At 39.5% G+C, this 21313-nt stretch overlaps 1 protein-coding gene across 8 annotated transcripts in view; it reads right to left on the bottom strand.

Moving 5' to 3' along the window:
* Positions 1-730: 730 nt before the first annotated feature.
* The window catches only part of LOC143389277 (beta-chimaerin), a 103952-nt gene continuing 83369 nt past the window's right edge, over positions 731-21313 (bottom strand). For 3 of the 8 annotated variants that reach the window (XM_076842436.1, XM_076842435.1, XM_076842437.1), the window contains 6 exons: positions 16882-16966; positions 12491-12664; positions 8199-8276; positions 6145-6282; positions 4322-4427; positions 731-902 (listed from right to left, as the gene is read on the bottom strand). In XM_076842436.1, the coding sequence (XP_076698551.1) occupies positions 731-902; positions 4322-4427; positions 6145-6282; positions 8199-8276; positions 12491-12664; positions 16882-16966 (753 nt within the window). The remainder of the gene's footprint in view (positions 903-4321; positions 4428-6144; positions 6283-8198; positions 8277-12490; positions 12665-16881; positions 16967-21313) is intronic. The other 5 variants (XM_076842438.1, XM_076842442.1, XM_076842439.1 and 2 more) reach the window with 4 other exon arrangements.

Below are 21313 nucleotides of genomic sequence, written 5' to 3'. Positions count from 1 at the left end.
GGAAGAAAATCTGGGGATGCTTCAGGCCATCCTATAATTGCTATAAACCTACACTACACGATAGCAGAATGCCAGTGCTTAAGAGCAAAAACTATCAAAAGCATGAACACATGTGGCAGGTGAAATTTCACTGAAAAGCATTGATAAGGACAGAGGTATGTCAAGGTAATACTGCATTTGCGGTCAACTTCTTCCGGGTATCACAGCAAGAACACAAGAAACACAGGGTAATAATCAATGTACTGCATTGAGTTCTGTTTGTTAAAATAAAATAACATTCTTGCAGCTAAAATAAAAATACATCTTACAATATAGGTTTCATTTAACATTTAACATATAGAATTGTCTTCTCTTTTGTAAGTGGAAAATGTATAACTGTATCAAGTACCTTTATGAATTAAGTTCCCTTTTGTTACTGATAAGACTGAAGCTTAAAAGTTACATTTTTTAATAAGTTAAAGAAAGATTTATTAATCACTCTTCCAGAAAAACAGACATACATACAAGGCATGGCAATTGACCCAAGGCCAGGGGCTTTTCTCGCCCTCACCCTTGTTCTCATGTGGAGGAGGACGTGTCTATGAGACACAGTACTAGACTCTGCAATCCACTGTGGTCCAGGAAACTCTGTCACTTGTTTGAAAAGAAAATCAAGTGTGAGAAATGTTTATTTATTTAGCTCTATCAGCTTGGATAGGGCTGGGACCATTCAGCTCATGTCCCTGATGGATTAGAACAAAACATGTTCGTTTTCTATTAAAATTTGCACAATCAGCTTTTGGTACTGCATGTCATGGAGGGTGGTGAGAGTGCTGTCCTCAGGGGACCACATCAGGGTGGGCCCAAACATGATCTCCAGATTTTCTGCATTCATGTAATTGTCTTTTTCATTCATAGTAACCCTGCAAAACAAATACACACAGAGACGTCATGTAGACATGCGGATGAATTTCCATACTATTACATACTTAAATCCCAAGACTATCTCTGGCTCAGGAAATTGCAAAAGCAAATTGTGAATCAGAATGGCAGAAAGTCATTTTTCAATAGGCAATTTTCCGATTTGTTTTTATTTTAAATTGTTGATATTGCCTTCGGCCAGTGGAAGTGAATGACATATGAATCTAGTATAGACACAATTTTAAAAATTGGAAAATCAGCCCTTCTCACTAAATAAATATGAAACTGTCATTTAAGGAATATTGGTTTGGAGGGGCAGAGGATTACCAACTGGCCTATGGGTCATCTATGGAAGTCTTTTTCCTTGTTGCTTCCTATTGGCCTGTAAGCTGCAGAATGGGAAGCTAAGTGCAGTTCCTGTCTTCTGGGAGGGCTGGTGCCACAGGAGAATGCTTGCTTGTAGAATGTAGCCAGGCCATTATCATGGGACAGTGGAACTCCTGGGAGGTGGCCAAGCTGGAAGGTGGTGGGCATTATTTCTAGTTCCAACAGAATGAGGTCTGGAGCACTAATTATCATTGGAATTGAAAATCATCATTTGACATACAAATAAAAATAGCAGAGCCTTTAGGAATGAAATTCAAATGCCAAAGTTGGCTTCCTTCCTTCGTAATGCAATAGAATCACTATCTCCCAGATTCTTGCTTTCAGGAATTTAGGCTTTAGACTGTTCATCATATATCTAAAAAGAAGGTTCTTCAAGGCAGAGCAAATGATAATTAAAATGTGTTTAGGTTTTGTACTGGAGGGTATCCCTTTCTGACTATTCCCTGAGAGATCATTAGGATTAGCCACTTAATATTATTTTAGGAAGTCAACTCAGTTTGGATCATTTTCATGCAGCAAAGCTAAGAAGAAAGTAGGAATGAGGACATGCTAGAGGATCAAAATACTCACATCGCCCTATGAGGTTAAGTACTATACCTGATCAAATAAAATGTTTAGCAAACCCATCACAATAAAACCCTGAAATTATTGACATTTACAGTTCAGCTGGGAGATGCCAGCATTCTTCCTGATAGAGACATTTTGCTTTACAAAGTGTTATTATCATATAATTAATTATGATATTAATTGAAATGAAAGAAACAAGTTGCAGCTAAAAGTCAGATGTGGCACTCATAATCTATTACATATCCAAAAATTATTTATACTCTTACATTCAGTAAACTCATCAAAATAGGAATCTTCTGTTAAGGTCTGTAAACAAGTCAGATTGGCACCTGTTATTTTGCCAGAGAAATGTTAGAGTCTGTAAACAAGTCTGGATGGCGCCTGGCCAAATGCCAGAGGGAGTGGTTTGGGGAGTAACAAAAGCGAGCCATTAAGTGTGGAGATTCCTTATTGGTTGACTGCTGTATCTATTTTATGCTAATTAGATAGGCTGTGTAAAATGTATAAATACCGCTCTTATTCTAGAATAAACGGCTTCCATTCCTGCTGCATCAATCTACACAAGTAGTTCGTCGCCCCCCCGGCAATCTTCTGAACTTTATGTTACTGTCTCTGATCACCTTGGATCTGAGCAAAAGTCTTATAAGGCAGAAAAATTTATACAATATTCTCCGCTTGCTTCTTTTCACTTACCGAGTGGATCTGTAATTTGGACTCTGTATACACTTTTTGGTTCATTGTATCTAAGAAAGGGCAGCTGACATATATCTTCAACAAACAGGGAGAGACACATAGAAGCACACTGATCCCTCCAATATTCAAAGATCAACTTGTTAATCTCATAATAAATGTACAAGGAAGGAAAGAGAGATTTAAGGGGAAGAGTCTGGAACTAAAGGCTATAATATCCTGTAAACATCCAAACATCTCCACCTGAAGGCTTCCACATACATAGCTTAGTGTGTGGTAGATCCTGTCTGAGATAGCCCCCAAGAGTCCCTGCCTCCTGGAAGTATGGGCTTGACTTAGTCACTTGCTTCTAACAAACACAATATAGCAAATGCAATGGGATGTCACTTCTAAAAAGACAAAAAGACCGTGGGTGCCCTTGCTTGCTTGCTTGCTTGGAAGGAAGTCAGTTGGCATTTTGTGAGCTGCCTATGGAGAAACCCACATGGTAAGGAAATGAGGGTGACCTCCAGCAAAATCCAGTGAGGAAGTGAGCCTTCAGCCTAAAATCCTCTGAGAAACTGAGTCCTGCCAACAATGTGCTGAGTGACTTGGAAGTGACTGTTCGTCTCATCAAGCCTTCATATATGATACTGCAGCCTGACTCACAGTTCAAATGCAAACTCATTAAGAACCTTGAACCAGATGCACCTAGCTCAACCACATCCAGATCCCTGGCCCATAGAGACTATGAGATAATTAATTTTATGGTTTCAAGCCACTAAGTTTTGGGGACATTTTTTTACTTGGAGACACACAGAAAAACAAAAACAAGAGATCATGTTGGAAATGTGCTCTGATAGAAGACAGACTGGTTCAGGCATCAGGGGTTAGGGTGGGCAGTTGGTGGAAGATGAGATGAAGTATGTACAAGACTTGTGTTGGAGCAAGATGCAGCTATGGAGGCAGGGTAGACAAGTAGTTAAGACAGAGAGTAGGCTCTGGTTTGTTCTTCCTGGATTTCAAACCTGGGTTCACGTCTGCGGAACTTCTCTAAGATTAACTTCTCTAAGATTCAGAAATCTGATATGTCTTCCACTGTGTAATCCATTGTTGAATCCAATGTGTACTGATGTTACTCAGTTTCCCCGAATGAGGGTGGAGTCAGATTAGAAATATTAAAGTTATGAGAAATTTAAGAAATAAAGCAAGACATGGAAATAAATGAAAAATGGGGGCATGGTTGGATGATCCAGCTCTAATGGAGACTGGATCTCACTACAAAATGGAGCCCACACTTTATTTAAATGGGTAGGAACCAATGGGATCCAGTGTAAAGAACTTCCTGAGGAAAACTGGATGAGGCGACAAAAACAACCTGGTTGGGGCTTAGCAGGTTATGCCCACTGCCTCTACTTCCGGGCAGCTTTCTTTGAACCCATGACTCTCTGAGCCAATGAGCAGGGTGTCAGCATAAACTGAGTGGTCTTGAATCAGGGGGTTTTAACTGAGAGTTCTCAGAAGAGCAACCCCTCTGCCTTGAGATGGCTCAAACAAACCCATAATTCATCCATGGCCTCTGACAGTGAATGCTCCCAGCAGTACCCACCTCCCAGGAATGACACCTGGAAAGTACATGAAACAGCTCTTGACCCAGAGCAAAGGCCCTCGTGGCCATGTGTGGGGCTAGCCCCAGGAGGCAGCACAGTCCACTCTCAAGAAGCACCTGCTCATTTTGTGCATCACGGAGGCACTAACTGCCCCAGGAGCAGATCAGTAAGAGGAGGCATCTGCTTACTTTTTGAGTTGGATCATTAGGTACCGCAGGGTCTCATAGTGAGCAGGAGGCAGTAGCATCAGCACTTCATGGACAGTTTCCAGCCTTTCGTCTGCGTTGGAGATTTCTGTGAAGATCAAATAGAACCCATATGATGCAGCGTTACATTGTACCATTAAAGTTTTCAGAGAGCTAACAAGAAGTCTTTTGTTTGTTTTATCCAGAAATGGGGAGAGTCTAACAAAGTCATGTAATTTCAGATACTATTTCACTTAAATGAGTCAGTTTGTGTCCTGCCTCATTACAGAAAGTCTGGGCTGAGTACCACAGGCTTGTTGAACATTCATGATGTGGGTGGTCCAGATGGTGGATTCTGTCCTCCTTCTTCAGGAGCAGATTCCAGGAGAATGCTTATAATCTGGCGGAACACGTGCAGACTATGTTGCCCTTCTGAACACTAGATTTGTCGGGGATCTCACTAACACAAACTCTAAACTATATCACTTCTGGTGTTGTGCCCTTGAAATTATCTAGTAAGTCTCTCCCTGGCAGGCTTCAATCACTAAATACATTTTCTTTCTTTTTAAAAAATATTCTATATTTTAGTTGTAGTTGGACACAACAACTTTATTTCACTTTTTTATTTTTATGTGGTGCTGAGGATCAAACCCAGGGTCTCGCACGTGCGAGGTGAGCGCTCTACCACTGAGCCACAATCCCAGCCCACTAAATACATTTTCAATGCAAGTAGATTGGCAGGTGGGCCAGCCAACCCAGCCTGCATTAATGGCACTTATCACTAAACTGTTCGCAGGGTCTACTTTGTTGTGCAGCCCAGGTTAGGATGTAGATACTGGACACATGCCAGGAAGAGGACATGCTTCTGGAGTCTGGGTCTCCAACAGTATTGGCAGACAGTCAAAGAAAGGTTTCCTGCCATTCCTCCTGGGGTAGAAGGTACCCAGCCTTCCCTGCCTAAGACCACCAGAATCCAGGAAGGAACAGTCTTAAGAGGGAGCAGGGCAATAACTCATCTGGAAAGTACAGCTTGCGTGAATCTCAATCTGCCCTTGTCTCTTCCTATCAGGTATTTCATTAGTATATTTAAAAGCACAAAACTGTACTTTTCAACCATTAAAGATTAAAAAAAAAAAAAAAGGCGAACCAAAAAAATGTTCCTCAAAGTGGGCTTAACTTCTGTGTCATGTCTCTCCTTTTTCTCATTATTACTTGTTCCTAGGAAAACATAGCCACTCCCCTGACATTCCCTCTGCTTTCATTCCACTCTCTCCTGAGGGCAGTGGGTCTGGTGGGAAGCAGGGAATGAGCCACGGTGGCTGAGGAAGGATGAGTGCCAATGGGTGAAAGGTCATAGCATGATACTTGGCATAGTTTATTCTTGGCCTTCTATTAATTTTGAAGACCATTAATGGGCAAAACTTGGATGTGACTCTAATCTGTTCTCAATGTGATTCTGCTTAGAGGATGCAAGGAGCTCATCGATACGGCTCTCCTTGGAGAACATCTGATTTTTTTTTTTTACTACAAAACTATTGAGGTTTTCAACAATAGAATGGGCCTGACTGTGCTGGCTCTCAGCATACAGGGAGTGACTAGGAGAGACGGAACTGCCTGGCACCCGGCTTCTGCCCCACAGACTTGGCTTAGTGCTGGTCCAGCTCAGCTGGTGAGCTATGCCTGGTTTTCTATCAACTGTACTGTTGTGCCCACTTGGCAAAATGCTCAGGCGATAATTTCAACAGTTCTGAGTTTTAATTTTCTTGAGGGTGAAAGCAATGTACTGAAAGTCTGGTACAAATAAAAAATTAGTTCTCAATACTCACTTGCTGCTTCTATAAATTTGGAATAGGTGTCATACGTGATGACAGGGATGGGTAATTCTCTGAAGTACAATTTAAGGGCTCCAGTGATGATGTTTATGTCTGGATAGATGTTGGCAGAAATGTCTGCCTTTTCCCCATCTGAAAAACAGCCAGCAATCCAAGTCCTGATGAGGACCGTATTTCACCAAGTGAAGGCATGCACAGAAAGGAGGGAGAGAGAGAAAGAGAGAAGGGGGGAGGGAGGAGAGGGAGAGAAAGAAAGAGATAAAAGGAAGGAAGGAAACAAAGAAAGAAAATAAAAGAAAGATACAACAATGAACAGTTCTACTACATCTCCATCAGTATTCTTTGAACTTGGATTTGAAGGTCATGTACATGAACTAATTGTTGAATTCCTTCAGTTACTTCTGTCTCTTTCAGGCTCACTTAGCCCCTTGGACTTCAATCTGGGAAACTTTAACCTCACCTCATGTATAGGTGAGGTTGTATTTCTTAGCACTTTTTACAATCATTCTCAGTATATACACACACACACACACACAGACACACACATACATATATTTATATATTTACTTTTTATTCTACCATTAGTAAATACCAGTCCATTTTAACTATCACTGACTATGAAATTTTTTGGATTAAAAAAAAGTTTTGAAATTATAGATAGGGAAGAGGGGTGGGGGGGAAGGGAGGAGACAGGGGATTAGCACGAATGGTGGAATGTGATGGACATCATTATCCAAAGTACATGTATGAAGCCACGAATTGGTGTCAACCTACTTTATATAAAGCGATATAAAAAATTGTGGTATATATGTGTAATATGAATTGTAATGCAAAAAAAATTCATGTATAAAGACATGAAAAAATGTTTTGATCACATGGTACTATTAACATCTTTTGTGTGGAAAATGAAATGAACAAATGCTTCAGCAAATTTGGAAACAAAACAGCTCTTGGATGTAGAGACAATAGTAAAACCTTCTTCCTGCCATATATACCATATTGATCTCATCATTTACATATTTAGCAAACATTTATTGAGAATCTAGCATGGGGCAAACACAGTTAGGCTCTGGTGAATCAAAGTAGAAAAGAGATGATCCCTTCAAATAGTTCCAGCTAGAGAGAACTCATAGCTTGTCAGTTACAAGAAGAAGGGATGCTTCCTGGAGACCTGAGCACACAGTGATGCAGGGGACGGAAACAGAGCTCTCAGGTCAGCGTGGGGTGGCCAGAGAGGCTTCGTGAACAACAGAAGACTTGACTCATGATTCACAGGTGTTTGCCAGACAAACGTGCACACATTCCAGATGGATAGAACATGTGAGCTTGGGTGCTTCTCCGTAATGGCATGTAAAGTGTCCTTCAGGGAGGCTGGCATGTAAGGTCCAATATGGAGGAAGAACGGAAATTGGCCTGAGCAGCAGATAGGGAGGCCACATCATGGAAGACCTTGTGGACCACACTCTATCCAGTAGGCACCCCAGGCCCGGACTGAGTGTACCAGGATTATGTGGATTGTTTATTAGAAATCTAGATACTTGGGCTCATCCAGATTTCAGCATGAGTCCTCAAGGTGGGCCCTGGTGGTCTGCATTTTTAACAAGTTCTCCAGGTTGGCCTATGTCTGACCTAAGAGATGATAGTCACTGGGAACTGTATGCTGTAATCATAAATAACAGAGGAGGTACCTCCTAAACGTCCCCTGGCTTCCCTCTTTCAGCGCTGGTGACTCTCATTCCTATGCTAACTTTTGTGGAGTTTTGAGAGAAGAGAAAAAAATCCTGAGATGGGCCTGCAGAGGAGTGCTCCAGGGCCATGTGGACTGGCTGGCTTTCAAATGGTTAAACTTACTTCCTCCTCATGTGGTCACCTGTCCACACTTCCCCCAGAGAGAGAGAGAGAACTGGGAGATTTGTAAAGCATCATTGCTCAGCTTCCTGAAGAGTAATACTCAGTAGTTCTGAAGCTCAGTTCCTATGAATGAGTCTGGTTCCATCAGAAGAGTGCTAAGCATAAGTAAAATGGCATTCAGGAGAGCACAAACTCACCTCTGTCAAAGGCCATCTTGACATCTTCAATGTGTTCAGTGAACCCAGACACTCTGTAAAGGCCTTCTGCCTTTAATCCTGTAGAGTGCAGGGAGAGAGGGACAGAGGGAGGGATAGAGGGAGGGAAGGGAGGGTGAGGGAGGTTGAGGGAGGGAAAGGGAGGGAAGGAGACACACACACTTTAATCTCAGTGTCTCAAAATATCTTAAAAAAAGACTAATTTTAAATGTACACTATGTAATATGAGTAAATGAACAAATATTATTAGTGATCTTCTATGGCACAAACTGTTGAGTCAAAACTTGGACTTGCCAGTCCCATTTCCATGTAAGTCTGTGTCCCTTTGCTTGGGGATCTCAATGGAGATCTGGCCTTCTTCCTGCCTGGCTTTACAAAGCAACCCCCAAATTTAAGGTTCTCATTAACCATAGTCTCCTACTTCCTTTGTTCATCATTTTGCTGGACACCCATTTCACCAAGGGAAGCAACCGGGCCGAAAGCCTGACCTCTTCCATGGGTTATGCTGTATGTGGCACTGTGCTGGATACATATACACACTTATGTGTGTGTAATGCATATTATTCTGATTCTATTGGAGATATTAAAATTTTATGGCTTTTTTATGTGTAATTGTAAGATGATATGTTAAATAACTAAGCATGATTGATTTCATTATTATGCCTTCAGGTAACTGATCATACAAACAGATGTAGGAAAATAAAATTCCATTTACTGGTTTTGGAAACGTTATCACTGAGTATTTAGGTCAAAGAGACTTGGTTTCCACTCCTCAAGTTTATTGATTTGTTAAGATAGTTTCTAAAATGCAGGCTGTTTGTATATACACAGTGGGTGATGTATCAGATCAAAAGTATCAGAAAGAATAGAGGACCAGAGCCAGGCACAGTTGCGCACACCTATAATCCCAGTGATTTGGAAGGCTGAGGTAGGAGAATCGTGAGTCAAAGCCAGCCTCAGCACCTTAATGAGACCCTAAGCAACTCAGTGAGACCCTGTTTCTAATAAAATACAAAATAGGGTTCAGGATGTGGCTCAGTGGTCTAATGAACCTGAGTTCAATCCCCAGTATCTTAAAATAAATAAATAAATAAATAAATAAATAAATGTATGTCCAGGTTTCAGAATTCATATGCCAAAAGTTAACTGCTGTCAAAACTATAACTATAGGAAAAAATAAGCAAACAAATAGCTTCCATTGCAGTATACTTCTTGCAATATACCTTTGTCAAACACTTTTTTTTTTTTTTGGTAATAGGGATTGAAGCCAGGAGTACTTAACCACTGAGCCACATACACAGCCATTTTTTATATTTTATTTAGAGACAGGATCTTGCTGAGTTGCTTAGGGCCTCACTAAGTTACAGAGGCTGGCTTTGAATTTGTCATCCTCCTGCCTCAGCCTCCCAAACTGCTGGGATTACAGTCATGTGCCACTGTGCCTGGCTGTCAGACTCTTGATTACTAACATATAGGCTCCTGTTTTTGTTAATTTGGTAAACACTTTTTATATTCTATACACCATATGAAAGAATCTGTATTAGCTTTGCATCAGAAACAAAAAACACTATGTAGCATAAATACCGGCCCTTCTCCTCTCCTGCAGCCTTGACATATGTTCTCAGTTAATCCCAGCTCTTTTGTTTCAGTAACAGTTGCCACTGCTCATCAACTGGAGTTAACCCACAAGATGAAAGAAACCGGGATGCCATCCTGTTCTAGATGGCACAGGAAAACTTATCTCATTAATGTTGGAACAGGTGCTGCCTCAGAGCTGGGCAACTGATCCTGCAGGTTGACAGGAGAGGAATCTGGGCAGGGCTCACTGAGGAGCTCATCTTTGAAGGAAGTCGTGAAGGATGGGTTGGAGTTTGTCAGAATGGCAGAGGCTGCCAGCTGTCCTTTTCATATTTGTTCTCCCATCTCTCAGTTTTCATGGAATCTTTTTTTTTTTAATATTCACTGCAATGTCCATTAAATTCTGGCCAATGCAGAGAGAGCAGAAGCGATTCGTACAGCCTCTGCATTGTAACCTTAAAGGGAAAGAGATTGTCCTTTCCCCCTTCCTGTTGGTTAGAATGCAGATGAGACACTGCAGCCAACTAGGGGGAGAAGACAAGGGCAATGCCCAAGCAGGACAGAGCAGCAGGTGCAGGGCCTGGGTTGCAGCCCCCAGGGAGCTGTCTGACTAGCCCTAGACCACGGCCTGGATTGTTCCTGGAGAAGTAAACAGATGTCTGTCTTGTTGAAGACGCTATTATTCAGGATCTCTTGACAGCACTGAAACACCTGGGCTAATAGGGTCAGACAGGCAGACTGGGAGGTGGAGTTAGAGGTTGGTCATTCTGGGAGAAGGTGACAAGAAGTAACACAGGTCCTGTATGTTGGGCACTGTACTAAATCTGTTATATGTATCAACTCATATAATCCTCACAACCACCTTATAAAGTGTAATTGATTCTACTTAATTTATAGATAAGGAAACAGACATTCAAATGGACAAGTGGCTTGCTCAGGTTCATGTGGGTAGTGGTGGTCATGCAGGTGGGAAGGTGTCATGTGAATTTCTTCTAGATGTCTGCTGGATTCAGCTTGTACCTGAAGGCTTCTATCATCTGCAGCTCCAATCCCATTGTAGTTTCTTGGAATAAATTTCCAATCTGGGCCACTCTTTCTATTGTACTGGGTAGGCTTAGTGCTATTCTCCCCACGGTCTTTCTCCCCTGAAAGTCAGTCATGATAGGAACTTTGGATACCTAAAGTTACTCAGAAAAGTAGCAGGATTCCAGCTTCTCCAATGAAGCCAAGTTCCTGTCCTTTGCCCTGACTGCAGGCTCTGACCCTAAACTTGCAGTGCCTTTCATACAGCAGGACCCAGGGCCACTTGTCTCTGCCAGTGTTGGGGTGCCTCTCCTCTCTTGGGCTAGTCAACCCTTGCAAGGGACACCTTCACCAGATCCCAAAGCATTAATTGAATTCTAACAGCCACAGTGGTGAAAAGGAAGGAGGCATTTCTCACAATCTGAGATTAAGTGAGCCAGTTTTCAGTACGACTATAGCTTTCATCCTTAGGAGAAGCAGGATCATTTCCTATCTTTAAAAGGCTTGAGATAACAAGCTACAATGTCCTGCTTTGTTTTGGAAAGAATTGACTCATTGTCCAATGAATAGAAACCTGTAGAATATATTAAGGCAATTTGGACACAATAATGGATACCAATGTAGCGGAATATAATACAATCACTGGTCAATTATGCAAATTATATTCAGCAACACAAATTCTCCCCAATCAGACCTGGTCCATTATGTCCTGAATATTTGATACTGAATAGTGGCCAAAGGAAGCAAAAATAAAGGAAAGATCACTCTAGCATAAATATAAAGAAATTTTTTGCGGGGGGGGGGATGTTACTGTTTTTCTTGTCAACTTGATTTTTCATTACATAGATCTTTATAATCTTTGAAATCTTTTCTTTGAAATAAACAGAATCAATATTAGAAGTGAATTTTATATGGTAGTACATGTATGTATTGATCAATAATTTCTGTACTACTTAATAGAAGAACATTTTAAGATCTATCTCTCCCTCCTTTTCCTATCCTTCCCTCCCTCCCTCCTTTTCTTCCTTCCTTTCATCTTTTCTTTTTATTTGGTACTAGGGATTGAACTGAGGGTGCTTTACCACTGAGCTACATCCCCAGTCCTTTTTATTTATTTTTTTATTTTGAGACAGTGTTTCACTAAGTTGCTGAGGCTGGCTTTGAATTTGTGATCCAGGAACTTGTGATCCTCAGCCTCCTAACTGCTGGGATTACAGGCATATGCCATGATGCCCAGCTTTAAGATCTATTTCAAAACTCTCCCTGCCATAACCTTTCTTAATTATCCTCAAATATGATGAAAACCTCATCCTTTGTGACCCCCATGGTGCTTTAAATATGGACACCCACAATAGGTATTTGCCCTTCTGATTCTCCACACTGCAATATGAATTTCTTGAAGTCAAGAATGGAGACTTTCAGATCCTTAATCTCTAGCACATAGTAGATGCTTAGTAAACATTTGTTGAAGGCATACATGCATGGCTTGAGGAAACGGAAATTGAGAGAGTTGGTAGGAATTATTTTATCCTCTATGTGAATGTGTTTCTGTATGTGTGCAGTTAGTTCATTTTCTCAAAAATGATAGTAGAGTGAGTCTGTTTCCCTGACAACAGGAAAATAAACTGCAAAAATATAATCAATGTATTATCAACAAAAAGTATTTTCCAAACCTCTTGCTTCAATTTCCCGAATGAATATGTCAACCACCATAGCCCTCTGTGTGTCGTGAGCCTTTACGAGTGTGGTGAGGTCACAACAGTACACTTTCTTGTTCCTCTTGAGATCGGGTTGGCAGTCATTGGGCACATGCTTGGAACACTGCTTGTGCACATTCAATCCACAGTCTAAAAACAAAGGAGCCACATTAGTCTTGGTTGGTCCTTTTGTCAATGCCCAACACAAATTATACGCTGCCCCAAATAGTAACATCCACACCCAACGGTTTGATGTATTCCTCTGCAACATCCATCTCATTCAGAAGTGAGAGTTTCTACTAGAAGAGGAAGTATGAGATTCATCTTAACTCACAAAATTCTGATGAAAACTCTGCATTTTTGTCATTAAGATTTCTCTGTTGCTGGACCATAAGAAGAGACAGACACCTTGCTGAGATAGTTTAGGTAATTAGGCCGCTTACGTACATTTTTCCTCTCTGGACTTGGACTCTTTGGGTTCACATTAGGCTTTTGAGTTTGGGGTTTTCAAAGCTGGTAATGGCTCATAAAGGGTACTAGGACTTATGCTGGGTTGTTTCCTTAATTCCTGGATGCTCATTTTGTGGAAGACAGAGTTACTGTCTTTGGTTTGGGGCACCCATTACCATTGAAACTTTCTTTGCCTTTCCTGGATCTTTGCCCAGAGTTCCCTCCCAATCCCTTCCTACCTGCTGGGCAAGTTGGGGAGGCCACTTCCCCTTCTACCTGCCTTATTTTGACACCTATGTGTGGAAACAGTGTCTAACTGCACACCAGGGGCACTACCTGAGCGTTTATAACAATACCATGAAATGTGATAATTAGAGTAATTATTTATAAAGCTCCTATCAAGATCCCAAGCTGCTTTTAAATTCAATAAACACATTAAAAGTCTTGTTAGCAGTTAGTATTCACTGACAGAAGTTCTCTGACAGTAAAGAGGCACATAGACTACTTTCTGGAAAATAAAAATTTAATGCTAAAGTTGTTCACAGGTGACTTGTGGTCAAATCAAAGTCTTGTTTTTCCTATTATAAAGAATAACATTTTTATATACAAAACACACACACACACACACACACACACACACATACACATACTTTCTGGAGAAAGTAGAGATAGGCTTTGATTTTTGAAGTCCTCCACTAATCCACCATGCCCCAGAGTAATAAATATTATAGTCACGTGTTTTATAAAAAAACACTTAACCATATCCAGGATTTCAGAGGCTCTAACTTCTCTGAAATCATCAGTAATAACTTCTAAGTAATTTTTCAGTAATGTTTTCTTGCTGAGACCTCTGTCTATGGTCACCAGTTTGAATCCATCTTAGTTTTATTAACATGAGAAATTCAGCAAAGCTTAAACAAAATTCAATAATATTTTGATAGATCTATTTAGTGAATGTAAATTTTGGCTACCTGGATTAAATAGAACAGTCTGGTTTTCTTGTTGGGATCCACTTTCAGAAAATAGGGATCATAACCGCATCTGCCTCTTAAGGTGATCAAAAGCATCAATTAAATTACTAGAATGTGCTCAGCATATTGTCTGAACACTTTAAGTATGACCATTGTATGTATTATGTAAATATCAAGTCAAATAAAATAAATAGTGTTTATAGTAATAGAAAATATACGGCCTATCTAGCTACTCATTAGTAATTTTCACTGTGTCTTACAATTCATTTAAAATTTCTTGTTAGATTATGGTAAAAAATGCATTACATGAAATTTACCATTTTAACCATTTCTAAGTGTATTTTACTGTACTACCATTACTGCCATCAGTCTTCAGGCCCTTTTCATCTTGCAAAACCAAAACTCTATGCCTCCCAAACAATATCCTGTGCCCCTTCGCAGTCCTTGGCAGCCACCATTCCACTTGCTCACTCTATAAACTTGACTACTCCAGGAGCCTGATGTGAATAGAATCATACTGTATTTATAATTTCACAATTGCCTTATTTCATCTAGCATGTTGTCCTTTAAACACATCATGCTGTATGTAGAGTGCATCAGGAGTTTCTTCTTTTTTTTGAAGATATACCCTGATTCACTCACAACAGGGAGAGATAAGAGTCCTACCAACCTTGAAGACAACAACATCTGGGTCTCTTTAGCCTTTGCCCTCAGGGTCCATGAGTGTTGGGATTGCCTTCCTTTTTAAGAATGAATGCAATTCCATTTCTTGTATGTCCATGTCACCTTTTGTTTATCCATCCACCCATCAATGGACACCTAGGTGGCTTCTATCATCCCCTACTGCAAATATGAATGTGCAAACATCTGTTGAAGATCCAGCTGTCAGTAGTTTTGGGTATTAGTCAAGGTGTGGAATTGCAGGATCATAGAGTAATTCTAATTTTCATGTAAACTTCATCTTAAGATTTGAAGCAATTTCATCTCTATGTAGAGTTTAATACTAATATTTTATTAAAATGAAGATATTTTAGAAGAAATATTAAAATATTTAGCTTTTATAAACTAGCAGAATTTTCATGTGCTGCAAATAAGGCCCAGGAAATTAAAAATATTTATTTATTTTATTTTGTTTTATTTATTCATTCTAATTGGTTGCACAGGACAGTAGAATGCATTTCAGTTCATAGTACACAAATGGGGCACAATTTTTCATTTTTTCTGGTTGTACACAAATAAAAATATTTAAAATAAGGAGAACTGAGGGCGTGATGGCTGTTTTTAGCCTTTAATGCTGTTTTCAGCCTTCCTAATTCTCAGGGGACATAAAAGGTGAAAAAATAGCCAATGGAGAGAGCTAACAATATAGTTTGAGACTGTGTTTTTATTAAGAAAAAAATAAAAATAAATAATTTTATCCCCCAAAAAGCTGCTAATCGGGCTGGGGATGTGGCTAAGTGGTAGAGAGCTTATGTAGCATACACGAGGCACTGGGTTCGATCCTCAGCACCACGTATATATAAAATAAAGATATTGTGTCCGTCTGAAACTAAAACTAAAAAAAAGCTGCTGATCACAGCTAATGTGAAGTTCAGAGTTTCATTTTCATAATATTGACTTTGGACCAATTTCCTGCTCAATTGGATAATACCAGCAATGAAGGGCATTTTTTTCATAACTATCAGCTGGATAAGCTGAATTAATGAGTAATTCAGATATTCTACCACCAGGCTCAGCGGTTCAACCATGAGCTATGTCGTGACTCCTGGCAAGGCAATTTTTGGTGTTAATCCAGGTATCTGAACAATTCTGGAGAGGCCACCTCTGGTTTGCCACCTGCCTAAGGGATCCGCTATGGGTCCACAGAATTCTCCAACATACATGTGAACCACTTGAACCCTCCCGCTGTCTACAGGGATGACTGCTGTACCTACAAACCAGGAGCTGAGAAGTCCTTTTCCGGGTAAAGGGGAAAACTGTGGTTGCCTGATCCTCAGAACCAAAATAGGAAATATAGGAAAGAAGATCACTTTAGTCTAGTGTCGTTAGTTGATTTGCTTTTAAATATCTCATATGAATTATTTAAAAAATCATACCCTAGAGAGAAGGAAATCAGTCAAGAAGTTAGCGGAAACCCCATAGTCAGAAAAATCATGGTAGGATGAATTAGGAAGTCCAGTTCACACATTAATTTGGCAACCTTATGCCATTTTGTTCAATGTATCTTAATAAGGTGTGTGGTACCCTGTCAGCCTCCAATTCCAAGTGGAAAAACAGCCAGGTTTCAAACTACTTTGAAAATATGAAATATCAAATTAAGGTAAGTGGTTTCACTATTGATCTGATGACAGAAAAATACTGAACCTGGGCTTTGGAATCTGGCTGCTTTGAATCAATGTTTCACCACTCACCATGTGGCCAGAGGCAATTAAGAATGAGCTCTAAGACTCCATTTTCTTTTTCATTTAATGGTAGATAATTGCATCTTCCCTAGGGTTTGTTGGTGAGGCTAAATGACATCATAAATAGAAAATGTTTAACCTGTGCCTGTAGCAAATACTTACTAGTATTTTTATATTTTTTATGTCTTGCCTTTTATAGTAAGATGGGATGGGAAACAAGTATTGCTTTTCTATTTATAAAAATTCATTGAATTTTTTTTTCTTTTAAGGACTACTCTCTATTGGGGAGGTCTACCTAAGTCTTAAGGAAGTATACTTGTCAGGGTTTTTTTTCCCTTTCTTGCATAAACATGAGATATTCCTTTTCATTTTTGCAAACCCTTAAGAACATTCTCCCCATTGAGTACAGAGAGGCCTTGAACCCTCCAGGAAGCTAGACTTTTTTAGTTCATCTAGGCAGAGTCTCTAGCTCTGAAGAACTGCTAACTCAACATGGCTGCACATTTCCATGATGGAAAATGGAAAAAGAAAGTTCCATGTCTACCTGAGCACCGGACTCCTTGGGCGATGAGCCCGCACATGAAATTTGCACAGTATTCACACCAGTGTGGGCCTTGGAATGTGTGGACCTGTGTTCCAAAGAGAAGAAAAGTGTCAACAAATTCAGGTATCTGGAGGCGGTAGTCTCCTGTGTTAAATGCATGGGTGAAATTAAGAAACAGCGGTCTCAGCAGGAGCCATCCCCACTGCCCTTTTTTTTCTAGTGAGGAACAGTTGCAAATGGATCTGGAGAAAGTAGAGATAGGCTTTGATTTTTGAAACCCTCCACTAATCCACCATGCCCCAATCAGAAAGGAATGTGGAGAAACAGTGAGATTACAGAGCCATGCCATCACCCAGAACAAGGCACTGTGTGTAGAGCCCAAATTAGCCTGAGTCAGTGGCTACAACCTGCATTTAGCTCAGCAAGTTCTGGAAGGCAGAACTCAATTACTGTGCCCTTTTGACTGAAGTTGTTCCATCCATCAGTAGAGTATTCAGTCAGGTATAAATAAGACATGATTATGGGATAATTAAAAGTTTCCAAGGCTTTGAGCCACTTCCAAATAAAGGCATTAAAAAGAAAGTAAAGGAGTTGGCTGAAAATACAGGCTACCAATAGTATCCACGTAATTACAGCCCCCAGAGGTCTATACTCATCAGGGCTTGCTGTGCCTTTCAGGAGGGTAAGCTGAAAGTCCCTCCTGGTTGACCAAAGTGCTGTTCTCATTGCTTGGTGCTCAACCAGTTGTTAAATATTCCACATATCACAAAGTAAGGATGGTCTTATCTCTGACTAATCAGGTACAGGTCCTCCTGTAACAGGATCATATATTAAGCCATGAGTTAAAACAAAAACCAAACAAAATAAAATAAATAGTTGTTCTCTGGCACTAAAGAACTTCAGAGCAGAGCAAATGATGTGGCCATGGTAAGCCAAGAACCACTGCAGTGTATTGGAGGTATACAAATTTATATGAAAAGGTTCTGATTTTTTTTAGGCCTTTGGAAATTTTAAACCTTAATTAACAAATAAAAGAAATGAAGACATTAATTTTTAATAGACTGGGAGATCTATATACAGCTTTTAATGAAAAAAAAAATCAGGACTACAAGTATGGTCACAATTTGGGAAGATGTTCATCAGAGCACAGCTTAAGATAAAACAGCACCCCTATGACTTCTTCATTCATTCATACATACTAGATATACATACTAGGGTGTACATAAAGTGGTGAGGAAAACAAACCTGGTTCCCTCCTAATGGAACTCACAGAGAAGTAAAAGCAGCAAAGAAAATAGATAATAAATTTTAATAAAGCAACTTATGATCATGGTTTCTATGCAATAAAATTAAATTATAGTTATCTTTTGGTAGTTCAGCTAATCACATGTAAATTGATTTATACTGTTTTCTTTCTGAAAAATGTGAAAAAAATCTCTCAAAGTTGTATGTCATTTAAATGGAGGCATGTTCTACAAAGGTATGACAGAGTACTCCTTGTAGGAATATGGGGAACTCATCCCGGGAGCATTTCACATAGGTCAAATGCCATGATTCACTCAGAGACCCACAGAGATTGAACCTGGTACTAAAAGCACCCACCAGTAAAAATGTCTTGTTGAAAGTTGGCGGCAAAGTTGGTTATAAATAAATTGCTGAGATTGCAAGATCAAATAAATATAATAGAACTATAACCAAAAAATTGTACATAAATGATTGTGGGGGGAAAAAGACGTGGCTACTGCCAGAGAGGCAAAGAAGGGCCCAGTATTACCTGGGATGGGCAGGGAGGCCTCACTTGGAAGGTATCCTGGAAGAAGAGAAGAGCTAGTTTTGTGGGGAGAAGAACAGGGACCATTCTAGGCAGAAGGTATGTATGGAGGCCTTTCAGGAACAAAACAGCTTGGTGTGATTGTCCAGTGGACAGCCAGGATGGCTAGAACATGAGGAATGAGAGGGAGAGGAACTGAGATGAAGTTGAAGGCAGGAATAGAAAGTCACACAGGATCTTGAAGACTTTATTCATGAGCAAGGATTTGGTTTTAATCCAGGTACAATAAGAAATTATTATAGGATGTCAGTATAAAGATGATTATTTAAAAAAGATTATTTTGATCACTGCCTTGAAAATGGAGGATATTAATGGTGGAATAGATTTGGATACTATGTAGTAGTCTAGCTGAGAAAAGCAGAGGCAGAGATCGGGAGGCTGGCAGTAGAGACGAGATATTTTGAAGTAATTTCCACAGCCTTATTATAGAATGCCTATGGTCTTTGAGGAAGAGAGGAATCAGGAATGTCTCCTAGTTTCTAGCCTTGGAACTAGTTGGACAGTAATACCCTTTGCCGAGATGGGGAAGACAATCTTTGGAGAGAAGGTAAGGAATCAGCTTTAGATAGGTTAAGGTTAAAGACTCCCATGATACCCAATTGGTAATGTTAAGAAGGATTTCACACAGCTTTGATGACTTAGAGGAGGGCTGAGGCCTAAAGATATACTTTTGGCTATCCCTGACATATAGATGGTATTTAAATTATGTTAAAGGATAAAAGATATTAGGAATAGGGAGCATAAAACAAAGAAAAGAAAGTTTAACTCCATATCCTCAGTGCTCCACATTTAATGAAAACCAAGAATGTAAAGTATTTTAGAAGTCAAGAAATGAAGAATGCTTTAGGAACAGAATGGGCCACCTTGTTAAATACTGGAAAGAGGTCCAATCAGATAAGCACTCAATGTTGATTCGGTTACATGAAGTCATCACCAACCTTTGCAATGACAGTGTCTTTGGGCTGGTGAGGACAAAAGCCAGATTCAAGGGAAATGAAGAGTAAGTGGGCAATAAGGAATTGGAAAGAAGTCGAGCCAAATTCATCAAGAAGTCCGTCCATGACTTCCAGCAAAGAGAAAAGACTGCTCAGGAGAGTTCTGCCGTCAAGGGAATATTTTATTTTATATTTTATTTTTAGGTGAAAGACGTTAGAGCATGTTAATTTATCAAGGGAGTTACCATAAGAGGTAGAAGATGCTGGAGATGCAGAAAAAAGATAAGCCAAGAAATGATGATCCTGGGAAGTTGAGAGAGGGTGGAATTTGGGGTAGATAGGGAAACAATATTCAAAGGGAAAAATACTTAAGATTTTCCAGAGTTAGTAAAACACATAGAACCTGAAGATTGAAAAAAGCTAAATGAGTCTCAAATAAGACAAAGAAAAATAATCGACATAGATTGTGGTGACACTGCAGAATACTAAAAAAACAAGGAAAACCTGAGAAAGGACAGTAATTAGGGTGAATGCAGACTTTTCCTCAGCAAGAAAAGGTTAATGATTTTGGAAACACTTCATCAAAGTGCCCAGATAAGAATATTGCCCAACAAACTTTTTATTTATTTATTTTGAGACAGGATTTTGCCGTGTTGTCAAGATTGGCCTCAAATTTCAGATCCTCCTGCCTCTGCCTCCTAAGGGGCTGGGATTATAAACATGCCTCACTAAAGCTCGTTTGGCAGTCCAACCTTTACATCCAGATTATTATCATCCAAGAGAAAGGGAAAATAAAGCTATTTTCAGACAAATGGCAAGAATTTCCTCCCACGGATACTCATACAAAGACATACTAGGATATGCTCCATGAAGAGCAAATGCAACCCAAGAAGGAGCAGGAGCAATGGTGAGCAAAAAAGAAAAAAAAAGTGACTACTGGTTAGTCTAATCCTGCATAAAACAATAACAATGACTAATTTTAGGGGACTTATAAACAATGAAAAATGATGTGAAGATTAAAGAGGATGAGGGAAGTTAAAGCTTCCAAGGTCCTTACAACTGGGGATGTTAGAAGAACTACTAGTAAACCAAAGGATATTTTAAATAATTTATGCATTTTTAAAAAAATTTTGTATACCCAAAAAAAGAGTGAAATAGAATGCATAAATTTAAAAAAAAAAACACATAAGGGAAAAATACTAGATTTGACCAAGCCAATTAAAAGCAGGAAATAAGGAAAAAGAAGCAATAAAAAAGCAGAGTGAAAGTATTTTTAAAATCCTTATAGTTTTCTAGTCACAATAAATATAAATGACTCAAATTTATCAAAGATACATTTTTGGATCCTTTAAAAAATCTTTGTAAGAAACACACTCAAAATTAATATGAGAGAAATGTAGGAAGTAAAAAGACATACCTAGTAAATGCTAGCCAATAGAAACCCAAAATAGATCATATATATCACTATTAGTGATAAGGATGAATCATAGTGAGATTTTTTTTTGTTGTTGTTCTTGGATTTTTATCGTACATCACAATATAAAGAGCAATGGACAAGTTCATGCAGTCCCAAGCAATGATAATTGCATCACAATTGCTGCCTGTCTAAGAGTGATTGAAAACATCATTTATTGGATGGTACATTTTGATTCTAGAGATGATAAAA

The sequence above is a fragment of the Callospermophilus lateralis genome, unplaced genomic scaffold (genome assembly GCF_048772815.1).
Source record: "Callospermophilus lateralis isolate mCalLat2 unplaced genomic scaffold, mCalLat2.hap1 Scaffold_530, whole genome shotgun sequence".
In the NCBI taxonomy this organism is placed as follows: domain Eukaryota; kingdom Metazoa; phylum Chordata; class Mammalia; order Rodentia; family Sciuridae; genus Callospermophilus; species Callospermophilus lateralis.
The sequence above is the reverse complement of the archived record's forward strand: the minus strand, read 5'-3'. Positions and strand labels throughout refer to the sequence as shown.